General features: G+C 49.6%; 1 protein-coding gene across 2 annotated transcripts in view; it reads left to right on the plus strand.

Moving 5' to 3' along the window:
* Positions 1 to 20,773, plus strand: part of ARHGAP22 (Rho GTPase activating protein 22) — a 179,168-nt gene that overhangs the window by 30,767 nt on the left and 127,628 nt on the right. The window contains exon 1 of one of the 2 annotated variants that reach the window (XM_040242857.1): positions 5,694 to 6,050. The exons of the other annotated variant lie outside the window; for it this stretch is intronic. Coding sequence (XP_040098791.1) covers positions 6,017 to 6,050 — 34 coding nt within the window. The 5' untranslated portion in view covers positions 5,694 to 6,016. Of the gene's footprint in view, positions 1 to 5,693; positions 6,051 to 20,773 lie in introns of those variants that run through there. 2 annotated transcript variants of the gene reach the window in all.

Genomic DNA, 20,773 nt, shown 5'->3' on the forward strand with positions numbered 1-20,773 from the left:
CAGACTGGTTCCAAATAGGAAAAGGAGTCCATCAAGGCTGTATATTGTCACCCTGCTTATTTAACTTCTATGCAGAGAACATCATGAGAAACACTGGACTGAAAGAAACACAAGATGGAATCAAGATTGCTGGAAGAAATATCAATCACCTCAGATATGCAGATGACACCACCCTTATGGCAGAAAGTGAAGAGGAACTAAAAAGCCTCTTGATGAAAGTGAAAGAGGAGAGTGAAAAAGTTGGCTTAAAGCTCGTCATTCAGACAATGAAGATCATGGCATCCGGTCCCATCACTTCATGGGAAATAGATGGGGAAACAGTGGAAACAGTGTCAGACTTTACTTTTGGGGCCTCCAAAATCACTGCAGATGGTGAGTGCAGCCATGAAATTAAAAGATGCTTATTCCTTGGAAGAAAAGTTATGAGCAACCTAGACAGTATATTCAAAAGCAGAGACATTACTTTGCTGACTAAGGTCCGTCTAGTCAAGGCTATGGTTTATCCAGTAGTCATGTATGGATGTGAGAGTTGGACTGTGAAGAAGGCTGAGTGCCGAAGAACTGATGCTTTTGAACTGTGGTGTTGGAGAAGATTCTTGAGAGTCCCTTGGACTGCAAGGAGATCCAATCAGTCCATTCTGAAGGAGATCAACCCTGGGATTTCTTTGGAAGGAATGATGCTAAAGCTGAAACTCCAGTACTCTGGCCACCTCATGCAAAGAGTTGACTCATTGAAAAAGTCTTTGATGCTCGGAGGGATTGGGGGCAGGAGGAGAAGGGGATGACAGAGGATGAGATGGCTGGATGGCATCACTGACTCGATGGACGTGAGTCTGAGTGAACTCCAGGAGTTGGTGATGGACAGGGAGGCCTGGCATGCTGCGATTCATGGGGTCACAGAGAGTCAGACATGACTGAGAGACTGAACTGAACTGAACTGAACTGATGTCCCAATAAACCCATTGTTAAGTAAAAAACTGCATTCAATACACCTAACCCACCAAATGTCATGGCTAAGCCTAGCCTATCTTATACATGCTCAGAACATTTACATTAGCCTACAGTTGGGCAAAAATCATCTGATACAAATTCTGTTTTAGAATAAATAGTTGCATATCTCATGTGATTTATTGAATACTGTACTGAAAGTGAAAAAAACAGAATGGTTATATGGGTCTAGAATGCCTGTAAGTGTATCTATTCTAAGTTCCTGGCCATGATCACCTGGCCGACTGGGAGCTGCAGCTCGCTGCCACTGCCCAGCATCATGAGAGAGTACCATCTGGTGTGTGGTTAGCCCAGGAAAAGATGAAATTCAAAAATCTGAAGTACAGTTTTCTACTGAAAGCACATTGCTTTCACACTATCACAAAATCTAAAAATCGTAAGTTGAACCATCATAAGTCAGGGACTGTCTGTAGATAATCAAGAGATTTGTAACGAGGAATTGGCCCACACAATTATGGAGGCTGAGTTCCAAGATCTGTTGTTGGCAAGCTGGAGACACAGGAGACCCGAGGTAGTTCTAGTTTGAAGGCAGGAAAATACCAGTGTTGCAGCTCGAGGTCTTCAGGCCAGAAGATTTCCCTTCTACTCATGGGAGAGTCAGCCTTTCTTTTCTTCTTGAGCCCCCAACTGAGTGGATGAGTCCAGCCCCCTCCAAAAGGGCATTGTGCTTTATTTCCAGATTCAAATGTTTTGTCCAGAAACACCCTCACAGACACACCCAGAATAATATGTGACCAAATGTCTGGGCAGTCTGTGGCCCAGTCAAGACGACATATAAATCAGCCATCACAATAGTCTTTTCATCCTACAGATAGGATAGGGAGAAATAATCCTAAGAAGGGGAGTTGTTCAACAATAGGGAAATGTTGTCAGTAGTTAGAAAGTAATGTCTGTTGAGTAGGTATTACCTTTGTGTTTAAAATAGTTTATTTAATTGTAACTTTAATTTATAATACAATTTCTAATGATGTCTGTGTTAAAATTACAAAATTCCTAAAAATTCAATAATCGGCTCTCAGGGCTGTTGGGACCCGCTGGCTGGTCCAGCACATCACTGAGATGGACAGATGTGGTGTGCTAGGGAGACAGAGCTTCAGCCACCTGGCGGCAGAGACTGAGCATGCCCTCAACTGGGAGTCTGGGGACACTGTGTCCGGGGAGCACTGAGCAGGCCTCTCAGACTCAGGGCTCTCCTATCTATGTGGCATCTTGGTATAGATTAGAGAAAGGCTTGCCCTTGTCAGCATGCCAGAACACACAACTTTGCCAGCAGAGCCCAAACCCAGGCCTGCTCCCCCTTCTGCTGACACTCTTGTGCAGTGTACAGCTTACATAACAGTGACCGTAGCTCTGCGTGGAATGGGGCTGTCTCACATTAGGCCTTGAGACAGAGGCCCGTTGCCACTTTCTAACTGAGAGAGTGGTTAACAAATGTGCCCTTCCCTCAGAAGAAGCCTCCCTGCGGCAAGAGCAGGCAAAGACTGTTTCTGGAGGCTTTGGGCTCATGGATATGCAATTATCTAATAAAGCAGTGGTTCTCAACCCTGGCCACACATTAAATCATCGAAGGAGCTTTTACACCTCCCAAAGACCAGTGTCCACGCCAGATGAGTTAAACCAGAACTGATGGGGTGAAACACGGAAACTAGTTTTCAGAAAGCCCCGATACACAGCTAAGGCTGAGAACCAGTGACTTGGAGCTGTCCTGGCTCTGGGCCAATGATGTTGGTGGGTGATCGTCCCACCAAGAGGTGTGCATTTCTGCCGAAGCCTGCTGGACAGTTCTGCCCTCCCAATCCTTTCCCCTCGCCTTGCAGTGCCCAGAGGTGCCTGACCCAGAGGAGCCCCTTAGAAAACGCAGCAATGCTGCAGGACAGGGAACCAGCAAAGGGAGACGTGAGGACCGTCGCCAGGAGGTACAGCGCTGTAAGGACAGTGGGTAAGGAGGCAGTCTCTCTGTCTCTCCTCCTAACGGAGGCCTGTATTTCTTCTTGGCCTCAGCTTACTGCCTGTGTAAGAGGAGTGGAGCGGTCCCTTCAGATAAAAACTTACTCAGGAGGCCCCGCTCTTGTCCTCACCTCACCCCTTCTCCCAGTGGTCTCAAAGGGAACTGGAGGGCTCCCAGGGTCCTGCGGTGTAAGGTTTGTAAACTTCAGGAGGGAGAGGGTGCTAACGTCCCTTCCAGCTGGAACCCATGGATCCCTTCATCCAAAGGAGTGTGGTCTGAGGACAGAGAGGAGTGAGCTACCTAACCCGTCCTGCACCCCGCCACCATCATTCTTTGGCGCAGAGTTCAGATTAGCTCTGCCCTTTTCCCAGCTTTGCTTCTGGGTTTGAGCTCAGAGCCTCTGTGCTTTTGCCCAATTCCAACACAGATCCCCAGAAAGGCAGGCGGGTAAGCTCAGCAGCTAAATATCATCCAGGGAAAGAGCTGCACAGAAAAACTGCCTGGGAGTAGTTTCGTAACCAAAACAAGTGTGAGTGGACCCAGACTAAGCCTTTGGGGCATTTTTCCTGCCTCTGGTTTGGAGGAAGTGGTCCAGGCTGCATTACTCACAGGCTTTTGTGATTGCTCAAGACGTTGTCACCGGCCACGGGACCTCCTTCTGTGACACTGATGTCAACCTGAGACGTTCCAGCCCTGTATCCTTCCCTCTCCTGCTGGATAGCCTCCGTCCCACCCTGATTTGACCCTTTCCTGGCCCCAAAGAAACAGGAGGGCAAGTCTGGCGTTCAGTGGTATTTCTCAGATCTACCCATCAAGCCGGTATTCCTCATGAGGTTCCTGGCCTGAGTCCTACCTGAGGCTCAGGGCTTGTTGTGCAGGAGGGGCACTGGGCAGTCTGTGGCACACAGATAAGAGCCCTGAGGAAGTACGTGTTGGCGCCCCTTCTGGAGGTAGAATCAAGACAGTTTGGGAGACTTGCTTAGAATGATCAGACTTGTGTGACCGGGAACACACCCCAGAGAACAGGAAGTGGGAGCACGCAGGAGCAGGGACCGTGCGGATGGTCGTGTGCAGCGTTACAGGAGAGGCCACAGAGGAAGTACTGGCCAGTACCATAAACAGCCTCGGATATCATAGCAAACGTACGTGCACTGATTCACCCCTTCTGAGGAGCGTCTGAGGGTCAGAGTAAGTGACTAGATGCTGAGTAAGACAGCCCTGTCTCTAGGGATGCTGCCTCTCCTTCAGCCTGGGGACTTGACTCGCCACATCCTGGTGACTCCGGAGCCTCTCCCATCCTTCCCTCCTCTCCACAGTCCATCTCCTGTCCTCTCCCGCATGGACTACCGCAGTGGGCCCCCAGCGGACCCCCCAGCCTCGGGATCCTCTCCCTTCCAGCTGCTCGGTCCACCATTTGGGGATCAGTGGACACAGGGGCCCTGTGAGGATCAGGGTAGGAGCACGGCCCATCAAAGCAGAGGGGACCTGTTCAAAGCCCTCACCATCTACCTACCAAGAGGATATCACACAGTACCCGGGCCCAGGGAACCCAGCCCAAGTGCCTGACAGGGCACCTGGGGGGGTTTCAGGGGCACAAAGGCTGGTCCTTACCATCCAGCAAATTCACCGAGGGCTCTCAAGCCAGGAGCGTTCACGAGAAATGATTGGAATCAGGGTACTTAGATTGGCACCATAGAAAGGCAGGAGCTGTAGAGACAGGGTCGGTTCAGGCCCAGCCCTGAGAGGACTGTGTGACTCTGGGCAAGATACATTTTTCCATGCCTTATTTGCTTCAACTGAAGAACTGTGACAAAGGCTTCCCTGCCTCAGGGACTCTGAGAATTGAAACAAATACAGAATATAAAGCTCCAACCTCAAGGACACATAGTAGGTGCCGACTAAATGACAACGATTACTGTGATTGCATTTCTTGGGCAAGTTTTAGGATCTTGAGCCTGAACCTTCCCGAAGCCCCACTACACACTGTTTAGAACTCGGCTAGTATTAAACCGAGACAGGGCAGTTGGCAGAGATTCGCTACTCGGTGAACAGTCTTTAGCAAGATCCGGAATATCCCCTGGAGAAGGAAATGGCGACCCACTCCAGTCTTCTTGCCTGAAGAATCCCGTGGACAGAGGAGCCTGGCAGGGGGCAGTCCATGAGGTCGCAAAGAGTCGGACGTGACTGAAGAGACTTAGCACTAATTACTTAGTCTACGTGGGCCCTAACCTAAGTGTTTCACAGGATTCTTACTCCTTTCACCCTATTTAAGTAGCAAAAGAAGTTAACATCTCTTACGGGCTTTGCTGGGTGAGTCCCTGGGACTCTGAATATGACAAGGCTGTGCCTCTTTCGAAGACACACCTGTCTTTTCACAGCTGGAACTGTGACCTCATAGACAGCCTCCTAGTCCCTCCTGGCAGGAAGCATGGGCAGAGCAGGTCCCCAAGGACAGACCGCTCCACCATCCCCGGCCTTGGCAGTGCGTGCGGACCGGGGACCCAGGGCGGCCAGAGTCCGTGCATTTCCTGCGGCCTCTTGGAATCTCTAGCCGGCGGAGCGCACTTCGACGAGCCCTCCCCACGCAGAGGGCGGATCCGATCCCGGAGCCCGCCCGCCCTCTGGGGCCGTCGGTCCAGCTGGGACCGCGCGCTCCGCCTGGCTCCTCCCGCCCCGCCCTCCCCGCGCCTCCGCCCGGACCGCGCGCCCGCTCCGCTCGCGGATGGGCAGTGCCGGCGTGCTCCCTGGCCAGGCAGAGGGACAACCAGGCCGCCCCGCCCGGGCCCAGTGATTGATCAGAAACGGTTACTGAGCCTCTTAATGGTTTGCTCGGATGGGAATTGATTCTAAGGTGGATAAATAATGCATTGAGGTTTACGTTGTCCAAGGCAAGCCGTCGGTCCGGAGCCGGGAGAGGCAGCCGAGGGAGCCTCGCTGGTGACGCCAGCGGCCATGGGGGCCGGAGCGGGGCATGGGGGGCAACTGGGCGAGAGGAAGAGAAAAGGGAAGTGGATGACAGCATGACCGGCCCAGCAATCCCGTCCAAGTGGCGGCAGGAAGATGCTGAGCCCAAAGATCAGGCAAGCCAGGAGGGGTGAGTCCGACTTCCTGCGGCCGATCTGGGCAGTGTGGTGAGTCTGTTGGCAGATGGGTGCGGATACCCGGCTGGCTGCATGCTGCGGTCACATGGGGCGGGCGTTCTGGAGGCATCTTGGTGACAGACAGCCCCTAATAGGGAGGCTCCTGGGGTCTGTGGGGGTCAGACCTGATACTGTCAGAGGGAGATGGCCAATTTAGTGCCCCGGTGGGTGTGCAGGTTTCAGCCCACATTCCACGTTTTATAGAGTCCCTGGTTGCTCAAAGTGATGAGGTGACAACTTTGGAAAAACTTCATTTATTTATTACTAGAAGGGAAATGCCGAATGCTCAAGATCTACCCTAGTTGCCAAGGCAAAAGTAGTTGTCACTAGGAAAGGCAATGCCCTGACTTCTCCAGACAGCCGGGTCCCACCACAGCTGGGCTGCAGAAAGCAGCTCCTCAGGCAGGCAGGCAGGGGCTCTGTCCGGGAGAACTCCCAGAAAGCAGCAGGGCCTGGAGTTGCTGGTGTTGGGGGAGCGGATCCAGAGATAAGTAAGGGACGAAGGTGAGCCTTGCAGGGGTGATCCACAGCACTGGGCTAGCACCCCAGCCAGCTTGTGACCCTGCAGAATGGCCTGGGGCCTCAGGACAGGTCTTGGGGCTCAGAACAGCATCTGCCTGGACAGCAACTTCTTGGCCAGTGCAAGTGTTATTTTAGATGACAGCATCTGTGTTTTAAGAAAAATAGAATGTGTCTTTTCATGTGGCCCGCGTTTGTGGAGGGCTGAGCCCTCCTCGTGAGTAAGGAGCATGAGGAGAGTGGCTTGGAAGTGGGTGGAGCTTCTGCCCAGGGAACTTGGAACCAGTACTTGCCTCACCCAGTGTTTGCATATTGGAGGCAGGGATCCTCTGGGCTCTGGTGAGCTCACAGGCACACACCCGTATCATTAGCACACTGCAGGCATTTGGATGACTTTCCTGGGCAGGCTGGCCCTCTAGAGCATAGTTAGAGCCATCAGGATCCCTCCACGGGATGCTTGGAATGGGCTGTCACCTGTGGGCCCCAGTGGGCAAAGGAGGGCTGTGCATGGCTCTGCGCAGGGGTAGGGGTACAGCCCGGTAACAATGCAACAGGTGGGCCAGGCCAGGCCCCCTAAGAGAACTTGGGTCTCCTCTCCCATTCCTGGCATGCTGGCCACACCTGGCTATTGCGCATTTGACGTGTGATTAATCCAAAGTGAGAAAAATACGCAGAAGATTTTGATGACTTGGGGGAAAAAGAACGTAAAATATCTCAGTGATTATTTTACATTGATCACCTGATGAAGTGATAATACTTTGGATATATTGGGTTAAGTAAAATATTGATTGGAATTCGGTACACCTGTTTTTTCTCTTACTTGCTTTTCATGCTGTTCCTAGAACATCTATAATTACATATGTGGCTGACATTATGTTTCTGTTGGATGGGGCTGGTTTAGAAAAAAACCGGTGTTTTGCGAACAGCTCTCAGGAAGCCTGCCTTTGACATCTGTCTTCCTAGAAACATTTGTTCTGAGTCAGTGGTTCTTAGCCAGGGGCTCTTTTGCCTTCTGGGGGACATTTGTTGATGTCTGGAGACATTCTGGTTGTTCCAACTAAGGGATGCTACCGGCATCTAGTAGATATAGGCCAGGGGCGCTGCTGAGCCTCCTGCAATGCAGAGGACAGCTCCCACAGCAAAGACTTCTCAGGCTGAGATGCCAGATGATATTGTTTTGTAGTGTATGTTGAAAGATAGAGTTTATGGTGCTATATGTCAGATATTTATGAGATAACTGCTCACCCATAAAAATCGGCTTCCCTGGTGGCTCACCTGCTAAAGAATCCACCTGCAATGTGGGAGACCTGGGTCCAAACCCTGGGTTGGAAAGATCCCGTGGAGAAGGGAACAGCTCCAGTATTCTGGTCTGGAGAATTCCATGGATTGTATAGTCCATGGGATCACAAAGAGTCAGACACGACTGAGCGACTTTCACTCACTACCTGTAGAAACAGATGATCATAAACCATGACAAGAAGCGTTCTAAGGGCATAAGAGCATATACTACAAATGAAGCTTTCAGAGGAACCAAGTGGTGCCTGCACTGTGAGCTGAAGAATGGTGGGGCTACCTAGGCAAGGATGGTGGAGGGAGGAAGCCACGTGGCAGGCAGTGACTGGCATGTGCCAGGGCTGGTGGGGGGGGGCGGGCTGTGCACAGGGTCAACAGGCTGGGGCTGGAGCAGGTCAAGAGTCAGAGCACGCAGGGACATTTCTGGTGGGATACAGACCAAAATTATATATGCATGCTTCTAAGAAATTGGGCTCTGGTAGAAGGAAGAACTTCCCTCAAAATTCATCCCCCTTGGCATCTTTTAGGAGTCGGGCAGGCTTCGTGTCATAAACCCTGCCAGCCTATAGGATACAAATCACAGCCCCTGAGATCCACACACTGCCTTGTCCAGGCTGCTCCAGGAGATACATATGCCAGACACGCTTCCAGATTGCACCACTGCCTGGTTACAAAGAGTTGATGGAAACGATCTGGGGTCACTTTCTAGAATAGTTAAGAAAACCAGCCCAGGTCAACTGGGCTCAGAAGCCTTGGCTGCTCTGCAATAGGGGCTTCCCAGGAAACCTTCCCCCAGGTTATATTAGCTGTTAACTTCCTGGTAGGTCCCCATCCAGGCCAGCTCTGATACTGCTGCAGAGAGCGCCATCGCCCTAAAAACGTCCTTGTGTCTCTATCCCAGGGAGGAGGAGCTGTCAGGATTGAGAACCTCCCAGGAAAAACCCTACTCTCACTTTGCTGCCTGCTAAGTTGCTTCAGTTGTGTCCAGCTCTTTGCAACCCTATGGACTGCAGCCCACCAGGCTCCTCTGTCCGTGGGATTCTCCAGGCAAAAACACTGGGGTAGGTTGCCATGCCCTCCTCCAGGGGATCTTCCCGACTCAAGGATTGAACCTGGGTCTCTTATGTCTCCTGCGTTGGCAGGCGGGTTCTTTACCACTAGTACCACCTGGTACTTACCCACATATAAAACTAAGTTTGTTCAATAATTGGAGTTCTATTTCCAAGAAGTAGTTAGAGGCAGGTGAGGCAGATGTTGTTCACACACACAGAAGAGGACAGTGATAATTTAAAAAAGTAGGGAGACACCCAAACCAACAGGAAATGTCTCAAAAAGAGCCTGTAAATTCAAACAGTGTGCTTGCTTTTAAGTACATCATATAATTCAGACTGATTCAGGAAAGTGGTCCAGATCAGTTGGTACCAGCTCACATTGGCCATCAATACCGTGATTCTAGCTTGCCATGGCCTGCTTAGGACCAGCTCAGACTCACCCTAGCTTATCACGGCCTGTGGAAGCCAGACGAGGCCATTTGGACCCAAGTGCGGTTGGCTCTACCTCACTTAGCTCCTGCCTATCTCCTAGGGTTCTGTTCAGGGAGCCTTTCCTGATGCCATGCCTGGCAAGCTCTTAACTCCACTGAGGTTTGTTGCCACGTTTCCAGAGTGGGAATGGAAGAGACAGTCACCCCACCCCTGCCAGTTTTCCTAGAAGAAAAACAGGATAAACTCACTAAAAATCCATGAATTTATCACAGATACAGTGGAGCAAGTCACAAACACATATGTTCTATGACAATGTCAAAATTGCCTTTTATTTTTTTTAAGATAACGGAAATGCAAGATAGGCACCCTCTCCTTGTGAGTTTTCCCAGGCTGTAGCCTCATGCCCACCACCAGACTCTGGGAGTGCTGTGCCCTCTGTGCACCCCCACTCACAGAGCCCCCAGGAGGTGGTCAGAACAAAGCCGCAGAATCCTTGCCCCTGACGCTGCTGCAGCTCCCTGGGATTGCTCTCTTTCCTGAAATCCCACTGACACAGGGCCTGCTTCTTCAAAGATTTTTCTGTGCCCATTAGCACTGCCCCAAATAAAGATTTACTGATTTGGTCTTGCCCTGTTTCACAAGGATAAGGTATTGGAGGCAGCCGTGTCATCTGCCTCCCAGAGAGCCCTTGGCTCTGCCTGTCTCACTCAGCCTCCTATTATTGTCCTCTCCCAGCCGTCATCATTTCTAACCTGTGGCAGCAATACTCTGCCTCACCCCCACCCACTCCCATCCATTCTCCACTCCAAAGCCAGAGCCATCTTTCCAAACTTAAATCCAAAGTGTACCCACCGCCAGCCTCCTCCTCCAGCCCCAGCTTACAGGAAGACCTCTCTTACAGTCTAGCCACTGGCCTAACCTCCAGCCTCCTCTCCCTCTCCAAGCTCCAGCCACACTGGCCTTCTTCCCATTCCCCAGCGTGTTCCATGGGCCTCCTACTACAGGGCCAGAGCACACCCTGTTTCCCCAGCTGGAATGCCTCCTTCTCTCTGTCAGTCTGTCTGTCTCCCCCCGACACACACACACACACACTTCTTAGCTCCTGTTCTCCCTCCAGTTCTCAGCTCAAGTGTCGCCAGCCAAGTGCTCCTGCAACCCCAGTCTAAACCGGGTCCTCTGCTCTGGGCTCTCCTTTCCTTTGCAGCACTTGCCTTGAGTTGTAGTTGTACACACTCCTCAGTGTGACTATTTGGTGAATAACTGTCACCCCACTAGACTGCACTCCAGGAGATCAGGGCCCATTTCTGTGTTTAGATATCATTATATATCAACACCAGGCGTCTGGTAGGTACTCAATACATATATGGTGAATAAATGAATGTATGAGTAGATGAGTGAGTGAGTGAATTAATTAGCAGAGAAAGCATTAGCCTAGGAGGCTGAAGCACTGTCTCTGGACCTAACTGGTCCAGGTCCTTAGGAAAATCAGCCCTCCTTTGATTGATTTATATGTTGCAAATATTTTGCCAATTTGTTGCTTGCTGTTAATTTTTATATCAGGATCTTTTTTCCCCAGATGTATGCATGTTTTTAATTATCATGTCATCAGTCTATCAATATTTCCTTTTAGAGTTTCTGCCTTTGTTTAAAATAGTTAAAAATAAAATTGATGTTGCTATTAAGGAAGCTACTTCTTTTAAAGGAAATCATTAGCCTGATGAGCACAGCTCCAGCAGCTTGAGCCGTCTTCCTTCGAAGGAGTATCAGTGTCTTAGAAGCCTTGATGAATGTGCAGAGCCTGGTCAATACTTTGGGGATGGAGAGAAAAGGCTCTGTGAGTGAGATGAAGTACTTTCACTGGCCTTATTTTTCTTGATTTTCCCTGAAGAAAACAAACCTACATTTATTGTGTGCCTTCCGTGCTCCAGGCATTTTTATTGTACTTATTTAATTCTCATGACTGTACTATGATGAAGCACCATTATTCCTGTTTTAACAGATGTGGAAGGAGGGTTGTGGGTAGCCTGCCAACAAGTGTTGGAATTCATGTCTGTCCGGTGCCGAGGCATCTGCCCTCTCCGTAACCCAACGCAGGGATTCACACTATCCAAACACCACTGCAGGCGGCCCTGCACGTCCCCAGAAGAGCTATAAATTCTTTGAGTAATGAAATGCGGTGTGATTTTTAAGAAGATTCCCACTACCTATGAATACGTGGAAAGTAGATTCAAACAACTGTTAGAATATTTAAGGTTGAATTATTGATATGTAGTTGAATACTAAGCAAATTAAAAGGCAAGGCAATTATGAACTCCAGGGAAAACAAAAAATGGTTCATGAAATATTATAGTATACTGCATAGCTCAACTGGGACTAGCAATTACATAGTACTAATAATGCAAATTCTTCATATTGATCAAACTAAAAATACACTGTAACTATACTAGGAGGATGGAGTGGGTGCTTACATGTGATGGGGTGGAAGAGTGAAATAAATGAAATCCTCATCTTCCATAGTTAGAAGTCAAGGTAGTATTTAAAATGGAAAAAAATATCAAGAAATTATTTGGCACAAAAACAAACCATAAATCAATGGAGCATAATAGAGAACTCAGAAATAAATCCATGCATGTATGGCCAGTCAATTTACAACAAAGTAGCCAGCAATATACAATGGGCAGTATACAAGAAGGTCAGTCTCTTCAATAAATGGTGTTGGGCAAACTGGACAGTCACAAGCAAAAGAATGAAACTGGACCCTTAGCTCTCACCATACACAAAAACCAGCTCAAAAAACTTGAACATTAAAACTTAAAACCATAAAACTCCTAGAAGAAAACGTATGGGGTCATCTCTTTGACATCAGTGGTGACCATCATTTTTCAGATTAGACACAAAAAGCAAAGGAAGCAAAAGCAAAAATAAACAAATGGGGCTGCATCAAACTAAAAAGCTTTGTTAGAAAAGGCAAAAACCCATAAAATGAAAAAGAAACCTACAGAATAGGAGAAAATATCTGCAAATCATAGATCCAATAAGGGGCTAATATCCAAAACATACAAAGAACTCCTGCAACTCAATAGCAAAAAAAAAACCCAAAAACCCAACAGACTGAAATATGGGAAGAAGAACTGGATAGACATTTTTGCAAAGAATATATACCAATGGGCGGGAGGTACATGAAAAGGTGCTCACGGTACTAATCATCAGGGAAATGCAGATCAAAAACCACGTTGAGATGTCACCTCACAACTGCTAGAATGGCTATTATCCAAAGACAAGAGGTAACAATATTGGCAAGAATGTGAAGAAAAGGGAGCTGTGGTATACTGAATGTAAACTGGTGCAGTCACTATGGAAAACAGTATGGTGGCTCCTCAAAAAATTAAAAATAGAGCCACCATATGACCCAGCAATTCCATTTCTGGGTTTGTATCGAAAAGAAATAAAAATAGGATCTCAAGAGATATCCGCATTCCCTTGTGGCAGGATTTCCTTCTCTTTCCTCCTGCCTCTCCTCGCAGATACCAGCTGATGGGAAAACCAAGTTCTCCCCCATGGAAGATGCCTGGAGCATATAACCAGCACTCTCAGACACTTAGGGTCTAAGGCACTATAGATGCTCGGCCCCAGGAGCTCCGGCAGCACTTCTGTCCCCGCAGAACTGAAGACTTGGCCATGAACTTCATGTTTGCAGGTGGGAATAAATGATTTATTTGCAAGACAGGCCTGAGCAGGATTAGACCTAGGCTAGGAGGGCTGTCTTCAGCTCCCCTCAACCAAGACAGCCAGGGACCTGCCCTGACTGCTGAAATCATCAACAGCCTCGATGATTACTTAACCAAGGGTGGAGAGCGTATTGATCTAAGCTAATGGCCCATAGGCAGGCAGAAATGAAACTTATAATCAATACTGAATTGCATCAACTCCACCGATCTCCAGCTCCTGGTGAATGGCTTGCTAATCTGAACAGGAGCCGAGGCAGCAAGCCTAAGGCAGCCGCTCCCAGACAAGGTCTGATAGAGGGGAGACAGGCCTCCCAAGGGCTCAGCCTGCAGCAACGAGAGACAGTCCTAACCCCCATTCACCCACTCAGTGCGTCTCTGCAGCACACTTTCACAGTGTCATTTACTTCTTCCTCACCACACTTTAGGAAGTGGGTGGGATTTGTATTTTGTTCCCATTTTATCTGGAAGTCGGGGACTCCAAGTGGCTAAAGAGCGTCCAGATGCTATGCCCCTTCCACGACCTCAGTTAGCCTCTCCCCTCCCACTGCAAACCAGGGAAAGTAGGAAAATGACATTCTGCTTCCTGCTTCTACTTGCTGCTTCTCTGATAACAGGAATGGCCCTTTAACCGTGCCCTTTAACCTCTCATCATGTGGGAACAGGCCATGGGCGGTAGAAATCCCTCTGGCAGGTTTCCTCCAGGCCAAGATCGTCTCTAGAGGCACAAACTCTCTTGGATTTGATCTTGCCCATCTTCTTTGAACTTGAAGATTCCGGTTTCATGTCCATTCATGCTTTCAGCAAGCATTCAATGGGACATTCGGTTCTACATGCTGAGGATCAGGCATGAGGAGGGCGCCCGCTCTGGCCATTCAGTTCAGTTCAGTCGCTCAGGCGTGTCCGACTCTTTGCGACCCCATGAATCGCAGCACGCCAGGCCTCCCTGTCCATCACCAACTCCCGGAGCTCACTCAGACCCGCGTCCATCGAGTCAGTGATGCCATCCAGCCATCTCGTCCTCTGTCGTCCCCTTCTCCTCCTGCCCCCAATCTCTCCCAGCATCAAAGTCTCTTCCAATGAGTCAACTCTTCGCATGAGGTGGCCAGAGTACTGGAGTTTCAGCTTCAACATCATTCCTTCCAAAGAAATCCCAGGGCTGATCTCCTTCAGAATGGACTGGTTGGATCTCCTTGCAGTCCAAGGGACTCTCAAGAGTCTTCTCCAACACCACAGTTCAAAAGCATCAATTCTTTGGCACTCAGCCTTCTTCACAGTCCAACTCTCACATCCATACATGACCACAGGAAAAACCATAGCCTTGACTAGACAGACCTTTGTTGGCAAAGTAATGTCCCTGCTTTTCGATATGCTATCTAGGTTGATCATAACTTTTCTTCCAAGGAGTTAAGTGTCTTTTAATTTCCTGGCTGCACTCACCATCTGCAGTGATTTTGGAGCCCAAAGAAATAAAGTCTGACACTGTTTCCACTGTTTCCCCATCTATTTCCCATGAAGTGATGGGACCAGATGCCATGATCTTCGCTTTCTGAATGTCAAGCTTTAAGTCAACTTTTTCACTCTCCTCTTTCACTTTCATCAAGAGGCTTTTTAGTTCCTCTTCACTTTCTGCCATAAGGGTGGTGTCATCTGCATATCTGAGGTGATTGATATTTCTCCTGGCAATCTTGATTCCAGCTTGTGCTTCTTCCAGCCCAGCATTTCTCATGATGTACACTGCATATAAGTTAAATAAGCAGGGTGACAATATACAGCCTTGACGGACTCCTTTTCCTATTTGGAACCAGTCTGTTGTTCCATGTTCAGTTCTAACTGTTGCTTCCTGACCTGCATACAGATTTCTCAAGAGGCAGGTCAGGTGGTCTGGTATTCCCATCTCTTTCAGAATTTTCCATAGTTGATTGTGATCCACACAGTCAAAGGCTTTGGCATAGTCAATAAAGCAGAAATAGATGTTTTTCTGGAACTCTCTTGCTTTTTCAATGATCCAGCGGATGTTGGCAATTTGATCTCTGGTTCCTCTGCCTTTTCTAAAACCAGCTTGAACATCTGGAAGTTCACGGTTCACGTATTGCTGAAGCCTGGCTTGGAGAATTTTGAGCATTACTTTACTAGCATGTGAGATGAGTGCAATTGTGCGGTAGTTTGAGCATTCTTTGGCATTGCCTTTCTCTGGGATTAGAATGAAAACTGACCTTTTCCAGTCCTGTGGCCACTGCTGAGTTTTCCAAATTTGCTGGCATATTGAGTGCAGCACTTTCACAGCATCATCTTTCAGGATTTGAAATAGCTCAGCTGGAATTCTATCACCTCCACTAGCTTTGTTCGTAGTGATAGAAGCTTACAAATCAAAACAGCATAGAGAGGCACTTGTCTGGCCATAGGTGTGTGCCCTCTATGGGGGTGGCATAATGGATGGCAGGCAAGACCCTGCTTTGGGAACCTATGGGATGAGTCCTTCCACAGTAGGAAACAGGTGCACTGATGCTTCAAGAGTGTCAGGGCTCATCAGGCTGGCAAGCAACAGAGGCACAGGGATCTGGCACAAAGTGGCCTTTGTGGGGACCAGTCATTGACCTGGAAAGAGCAGAGTGTGTGCTATGAGTGGGAAGTGAAGCTGAAGACCTGGATGCTCACTGACTCACAGAGGTCTTCTCATCTCCCCAACTTCTTACCCATGTTGTGACAGCTAAACAGCCTCTTTAAAGGAGATGCGGGAAGAGGGACCCTGCCATGGGGTGATGGTTGGAGATCCAGCCTGTGGATGGAGGTTAGAGGAGATCCATAAGGCTTGTCTTTCTCAAGGATTGATGAAAGGATGTTTCATTAGTGTTAGTGGGAAGAGGTTAGGGCTTGGTCTGTTCTAAGGCAGGAACTTGGTCCGTGAGAGTCAATGTTAAAAGCCTGGCAACCAGACTTCCTGGGTTTAACCCCATGCCCTCTCATCCTGTATGTCTTCCTGCTCCCTCTGCAGAGCACATCCTTTTATCCCACAGCCTTCCATAGTGTAGGGGAGAAAAAACTTGCTTCCCCGGTGGCTCAGAGGTTAAAATGTCTGCCTGGAATGCAGGAGACCTGGGTTTGATCCCTGGGTCGGGAAGATCCCCTGGAGAAGGAAATGGCAACCCACTCCAGTACTCTTGCCTGGAGAATCCCATGGAGGGAGGAGCCTGGTAGGCTACAGTCCATGGGGTCGCAAAGAGTCAGACACGGCTGAGCGACAAACTACTTACTACTACTGCCCTCTTAAGCTATGTACCTGAGGCCTGCTAATTAAAATGATAAAAGATTAACAGCAGAAAAAGCATATAAATTTTATTGATTGTTTGAAGTGTGTGAGGGGCTGCTTCATAGAAAAGGGGCAGCTAAACCCAGGGGCATACACTGTGGGAAGGTGACTGGGCAAAGTACGGTAGGTAAGGGTGGTTTAGAGAGGTTCATTGTGCAGACTGAAGTCACCTTTGCATAAGAATCTCATTCTCCTCTTCCTGGTATGGGAGTGGCAAGGCACCTTTATTCAGTAAGGGAAAGTATGCCCTGCTTCTAAGCAGAAAGGGAGAGGGGAAGGAGCCCGCCCATGCACTCTTTCTCAGTTGCCTTCAGCTCAAAACAGTCAATATGCCAAAGTAGCATATTTTGGGGTGGCGATCCCCTCTAATGGCTCACTCTGTTCTTTCATCCAGCTTCAGTCCCACCTCTGGCCTCCCAGCCTGACTTCCATGCCTCTGCCTTAACCCTCTCGTTTCCCGTTATACTTGCTGAGACGACAGACGCTTGTATCTGGGCGTCTCTGTTCCCCTTTACTTTGGCCAGGGCAGGTATGTGCCTTTTATCTCCACACCCCAGTGGCTCACCCACGGTGGACACCCAGGAGGCCCCACAAGCTCCATGGATGGAGAAATGAAGACCAAGCCCAGCTGAACCTGTGGGCGCCCACTGTATGGCAGTGAGGGTCAAGCATTTGGGGGGCCGCCTGCCTCCTGCCCCCCTCACTGAAGACCGGCACCAGCTGAATCAAGGGCCAGAGCCAGGAAGGGCCAATGAAAGTTAAGAATGTGCTGTTAAGAATGTGACCTTTTATACTGATGCTTTTAAAGTGTTAAAGTCATCATTATGGGAAAAATAATCCAAACTTTCTAGAACCTCTTCACAGTTATATTAGCATTAACACTTCTTACTTTGGGGGGCTAGTTTTCCTCCTTGTGCTTCACCTTCCAGGCCCCAAAGTGAGACTCATTAAGGGGGCCTTGCTGGTTCTCTAGACCCCTCAGGTGGGGAGCTTAGCTAAGAACAGATGACCAGGTGGAGCCCAGAAAGAAGCTAAGTAACAGGTTTTAAAAAAAAAAAAAAGGTAGAGAGCACTCAGGAACCATCCTGTAATAAATCATCGGAGGCTCTCAGGACAGCTGGGAACCTCGCGAGGCCCCCTTGCCCTTGGTGGCAAATTGCATTAACTTTATGAAACCGTCTCGGCTGCCCCCCTCCGGAACGCCCCTTCCATTACCTCACCTCCCTCTGCTCCATCAATCTTCCAGCCTCTATACTTACCCTTTAAACCAATTCAGCTCTGAGAGCTGTCTTGCTTTTTGCACAGCCCAGCTTTAAAATCCCATTGACTTTTATAATCAACTGTGTTTTAGTTCAAGTTCAGCCTCTCCTCCATGCTCTCAGGGCTGCACTAGCAGAGCTGCAGATGGAAAAACAGGGCACTGATGCCCTGGCAGCTGCTGAGGCCAGTCTGCCGCAGCCTCGGCAGAAGGCCCCAGAACAGTAAGGGGCGCCTGCTGTGGGTCTCATCAAGAGGCCCCGGGCTGAGGGTCGTCTGCAGTCATTTCTTGAAGAGGTGTTCCCAAGGGCCATCAGTGAGCGGCTGGGGAGCAGCGCCAGGGAGGGGAGGCCAAACTGGGCTGCAAAGCCCAGTTAAGGGGGCATCAGCCTGAGCCCCTGGGGTACTTTGAATTGTGCCTCTTATGCCTCCCAGAAGTTTCAAACTAGAAACAAGACTGCAGGGGCTTTCAAGCTCCCACACCCAGGAGTCTTCGGCCAAGGGCTGGTGAGTGAGGGTGGGGGAGTGAATTCCTGGGCACTTCCGGTTCTCTCAGTGCCTGCTCAGAATGGCCCCAGTATCCCAAGGACCGTCTCCAAAACAGGCCAGCAGCCCTGAAAAATCACCCAGGGAAAGCTGTTGGAAATAAGGGGGCATAAAAACAGGAAGAAGGAATCAGGGGAACTAGAGCAGAGCTCTGACGTGATCTGCTGGGTCCGGCGTCTTCCGTGTGTCCTCAGCCGTTTCCAAGGTGCAGCCGTGGCCAGGCGCTCTTGTGGTAACACTGGGGCAGCGAGTGACTCACACGCTCTCTGGGCCTCTCTCTCCTGTGAAATGGGATGGAGCACAAAGGCCGGATAGCAGGCCCACTGCAGGGGCTCACCTACAGGGCTCCCTCTGACCTGATCCCACAGAAGGCCCGCAGATGAGCCAGGATCACGCTGCCACGGAGGGTCACCTGTTCAGCCCGGAAATTCCGAGTAGGCAGAGGCTAGGCACCTGTTTGTGTTTTGGGGATTCAGCTCCCTCTCAAGAGCTCTCTCTTTTAAAGTTTTTATTTTAATTTATGTAAGCAATGCACACATTCTTTCCTGCAGAAAACTACAGAACTACAGTTATCCTCTCCCCCACCACCATAGTCACTGCTACAGGTGTGACATGCTCCTTCTATATAAATGCGTGGCCCACTGAGGATACCTTGTTATGTCTTTTGTTTAAAGGGTTGTGTTTTTCTTCCATTTTTACATAGTCTTATACTTCGTGTATTGTTCTGTGACTGGCCCTCTTCTACTGCTACACTAGAATTTAAACAAATATTAAAGCAGGAAAGGGGAGATGGAAGGGTTGGGGATACAGCTTAAGAGTGGCCAGAAAGTCCTCATTGAGAAAATGGCATTTGCGTGAAGGACAAAGGGGCTGAGAGGAAGCCCTGCAGGACCAGGGACAGCAGGTGCGTGGCTGGACAGGTTGCACAGGCGATCGTGAACCATCCCTGTGAGATGTCCCTCAGATGGTTTAACAGGTGGTCCTGGAGTCCCAGAGAAGGACCCAGGCAGAATTAAAGACCTGGACTCATGACAGAATGGGGGGCATCTGGGGCAACCCGGGCAATAGCAGGACTTCCAGGGAGAAGAGAAGGAACTGAAGTCAGAGCAGATTGGGCAGGTGGCAGGAGGGTGTGCCAGGCAGTTGGCTCTGCAGAGCAAGGGGAAGAGCTTCAGGAAGAGGGTGATCAGTGGGGACTAAGCACCAAGGATCCTGGAGACTGAGAGTCAGAACCAGACTGTTGGATTTGATCAGAGCAGTTTCAGGAGAGGACAGACTCTCCAAATGCAGAGCGTTGGCAGGGACTGAGGGGCGAAGGCGGAGAGGCTGGAACTGTGGTCCACCCTCTCAAGAGACGCTTGTCAGTGAGAATAGGTGACAGCGTCAGCCCAGCATGCATGCTGATCTGAGCCAAGAGGTAGCAAATGCCACACCGGTTCCTCCCAAATCAGAGCCCCCTTCCTCTGAGGTGGGTCCCAATACTGCTCATCCCTCAAGGCTTAGCCTGGGTGCCCCCTCTGCAGGCGGCTCTGCTGATGTCTACAGCAGAAAGGTGCCCCTTCAGCTACGTCTCTTCAGCCTGTGCCTGTCCACATGGCCTGTGGCTCTTTAATCTCCACGTGGCTGTCCCTTGTGGCTGATTTCCCCTGCCAGCCTGGAGGCTCTGGGGGAACGCAAGCAACTCGGGGTTCTGCCCCATACCTGGAGGAGTTCTGGAGGAGTTCTGCAGACGTGGAAGGCACGGATGAATGAGTCAGTGAGTGAATGATTGTGCTTGTGAGCTGAAGAGCCAGACCCTGAGGCGAGCAGAAAGCACCCTCCTCCTCCTCCTCAGGGCATGAACCTGCTCCTGGGCCAGAAGTTCCCCTTGTTTCTGGAACCTTAGAATGTCAGAGCTGTTTGACTTGAAATCTCAGCTTAAATGTTTACAGAACTGAATGGCTTGATTCAAGGAAGTGCTGAAGACAGGAACAGTGCTTATTAATAAATCATAACAGCAATTATTTTCCTTTCAAGCTGCTCTGTGGGCCTTATAAGTAGTATCTGTATGGTTGAGTGGCTGGAGGACACCCTAGGCTGGCTTGGCAGTCTAAGTAGCATCTGTAGCAAGCTCCTCCCTGGTGAGCTGCGGGGAGCAGTGCTGGCCTCTCCTCTCCTCCACGAGAGCCCTGCTTCTGCCAAGTAGAGTTGAATCTGTAAATCAACTATACTTCAATGTTAAAAAAAGAGAGTAAGCCAAAGTAGCCCATGATGTCTGACAGCCATGTCTTACATCCATTACCTGCCTGGCATGGTGATGAGAGCCACTTGCAGAACTCGATGAGACACCATGTCCTTCCCTCCCTTCCCCTTCAGTCTAGAGGGTCAGCACGGCAGCCACACAGATCATTACCAGCCATGGAGCTCACGTCCCGGTGGGGGAGGGAAGGGCTGTCTAGAAGAGACCGGAAGGAAGGCTCTGTGGAGTTGGAGCTTGAGCATCGCTCTTCCCAGGCGGCTCAATAAGTAAAGAATTTGCCCGCCAGCGCAGGAGTTACAAGAGA

This window comes from Oryx dammah, unplaced genomic scaffold (genome assembly GCF_014754425.2).
Source record: "Oryx dammah isolate SB20612 unplaced genomic scaffold, SCBI_Odam_1.1 HiC_scaffold_6, whole genome shotgun sequence".
In the NCBI taxonomy this organism is placed as follows: domain Eukaryota; kingdom Metazoa; phylum Chordata; class Mammalia; order Artiodactyla; family Bovidae; genus Oryx; species Oryx dammah.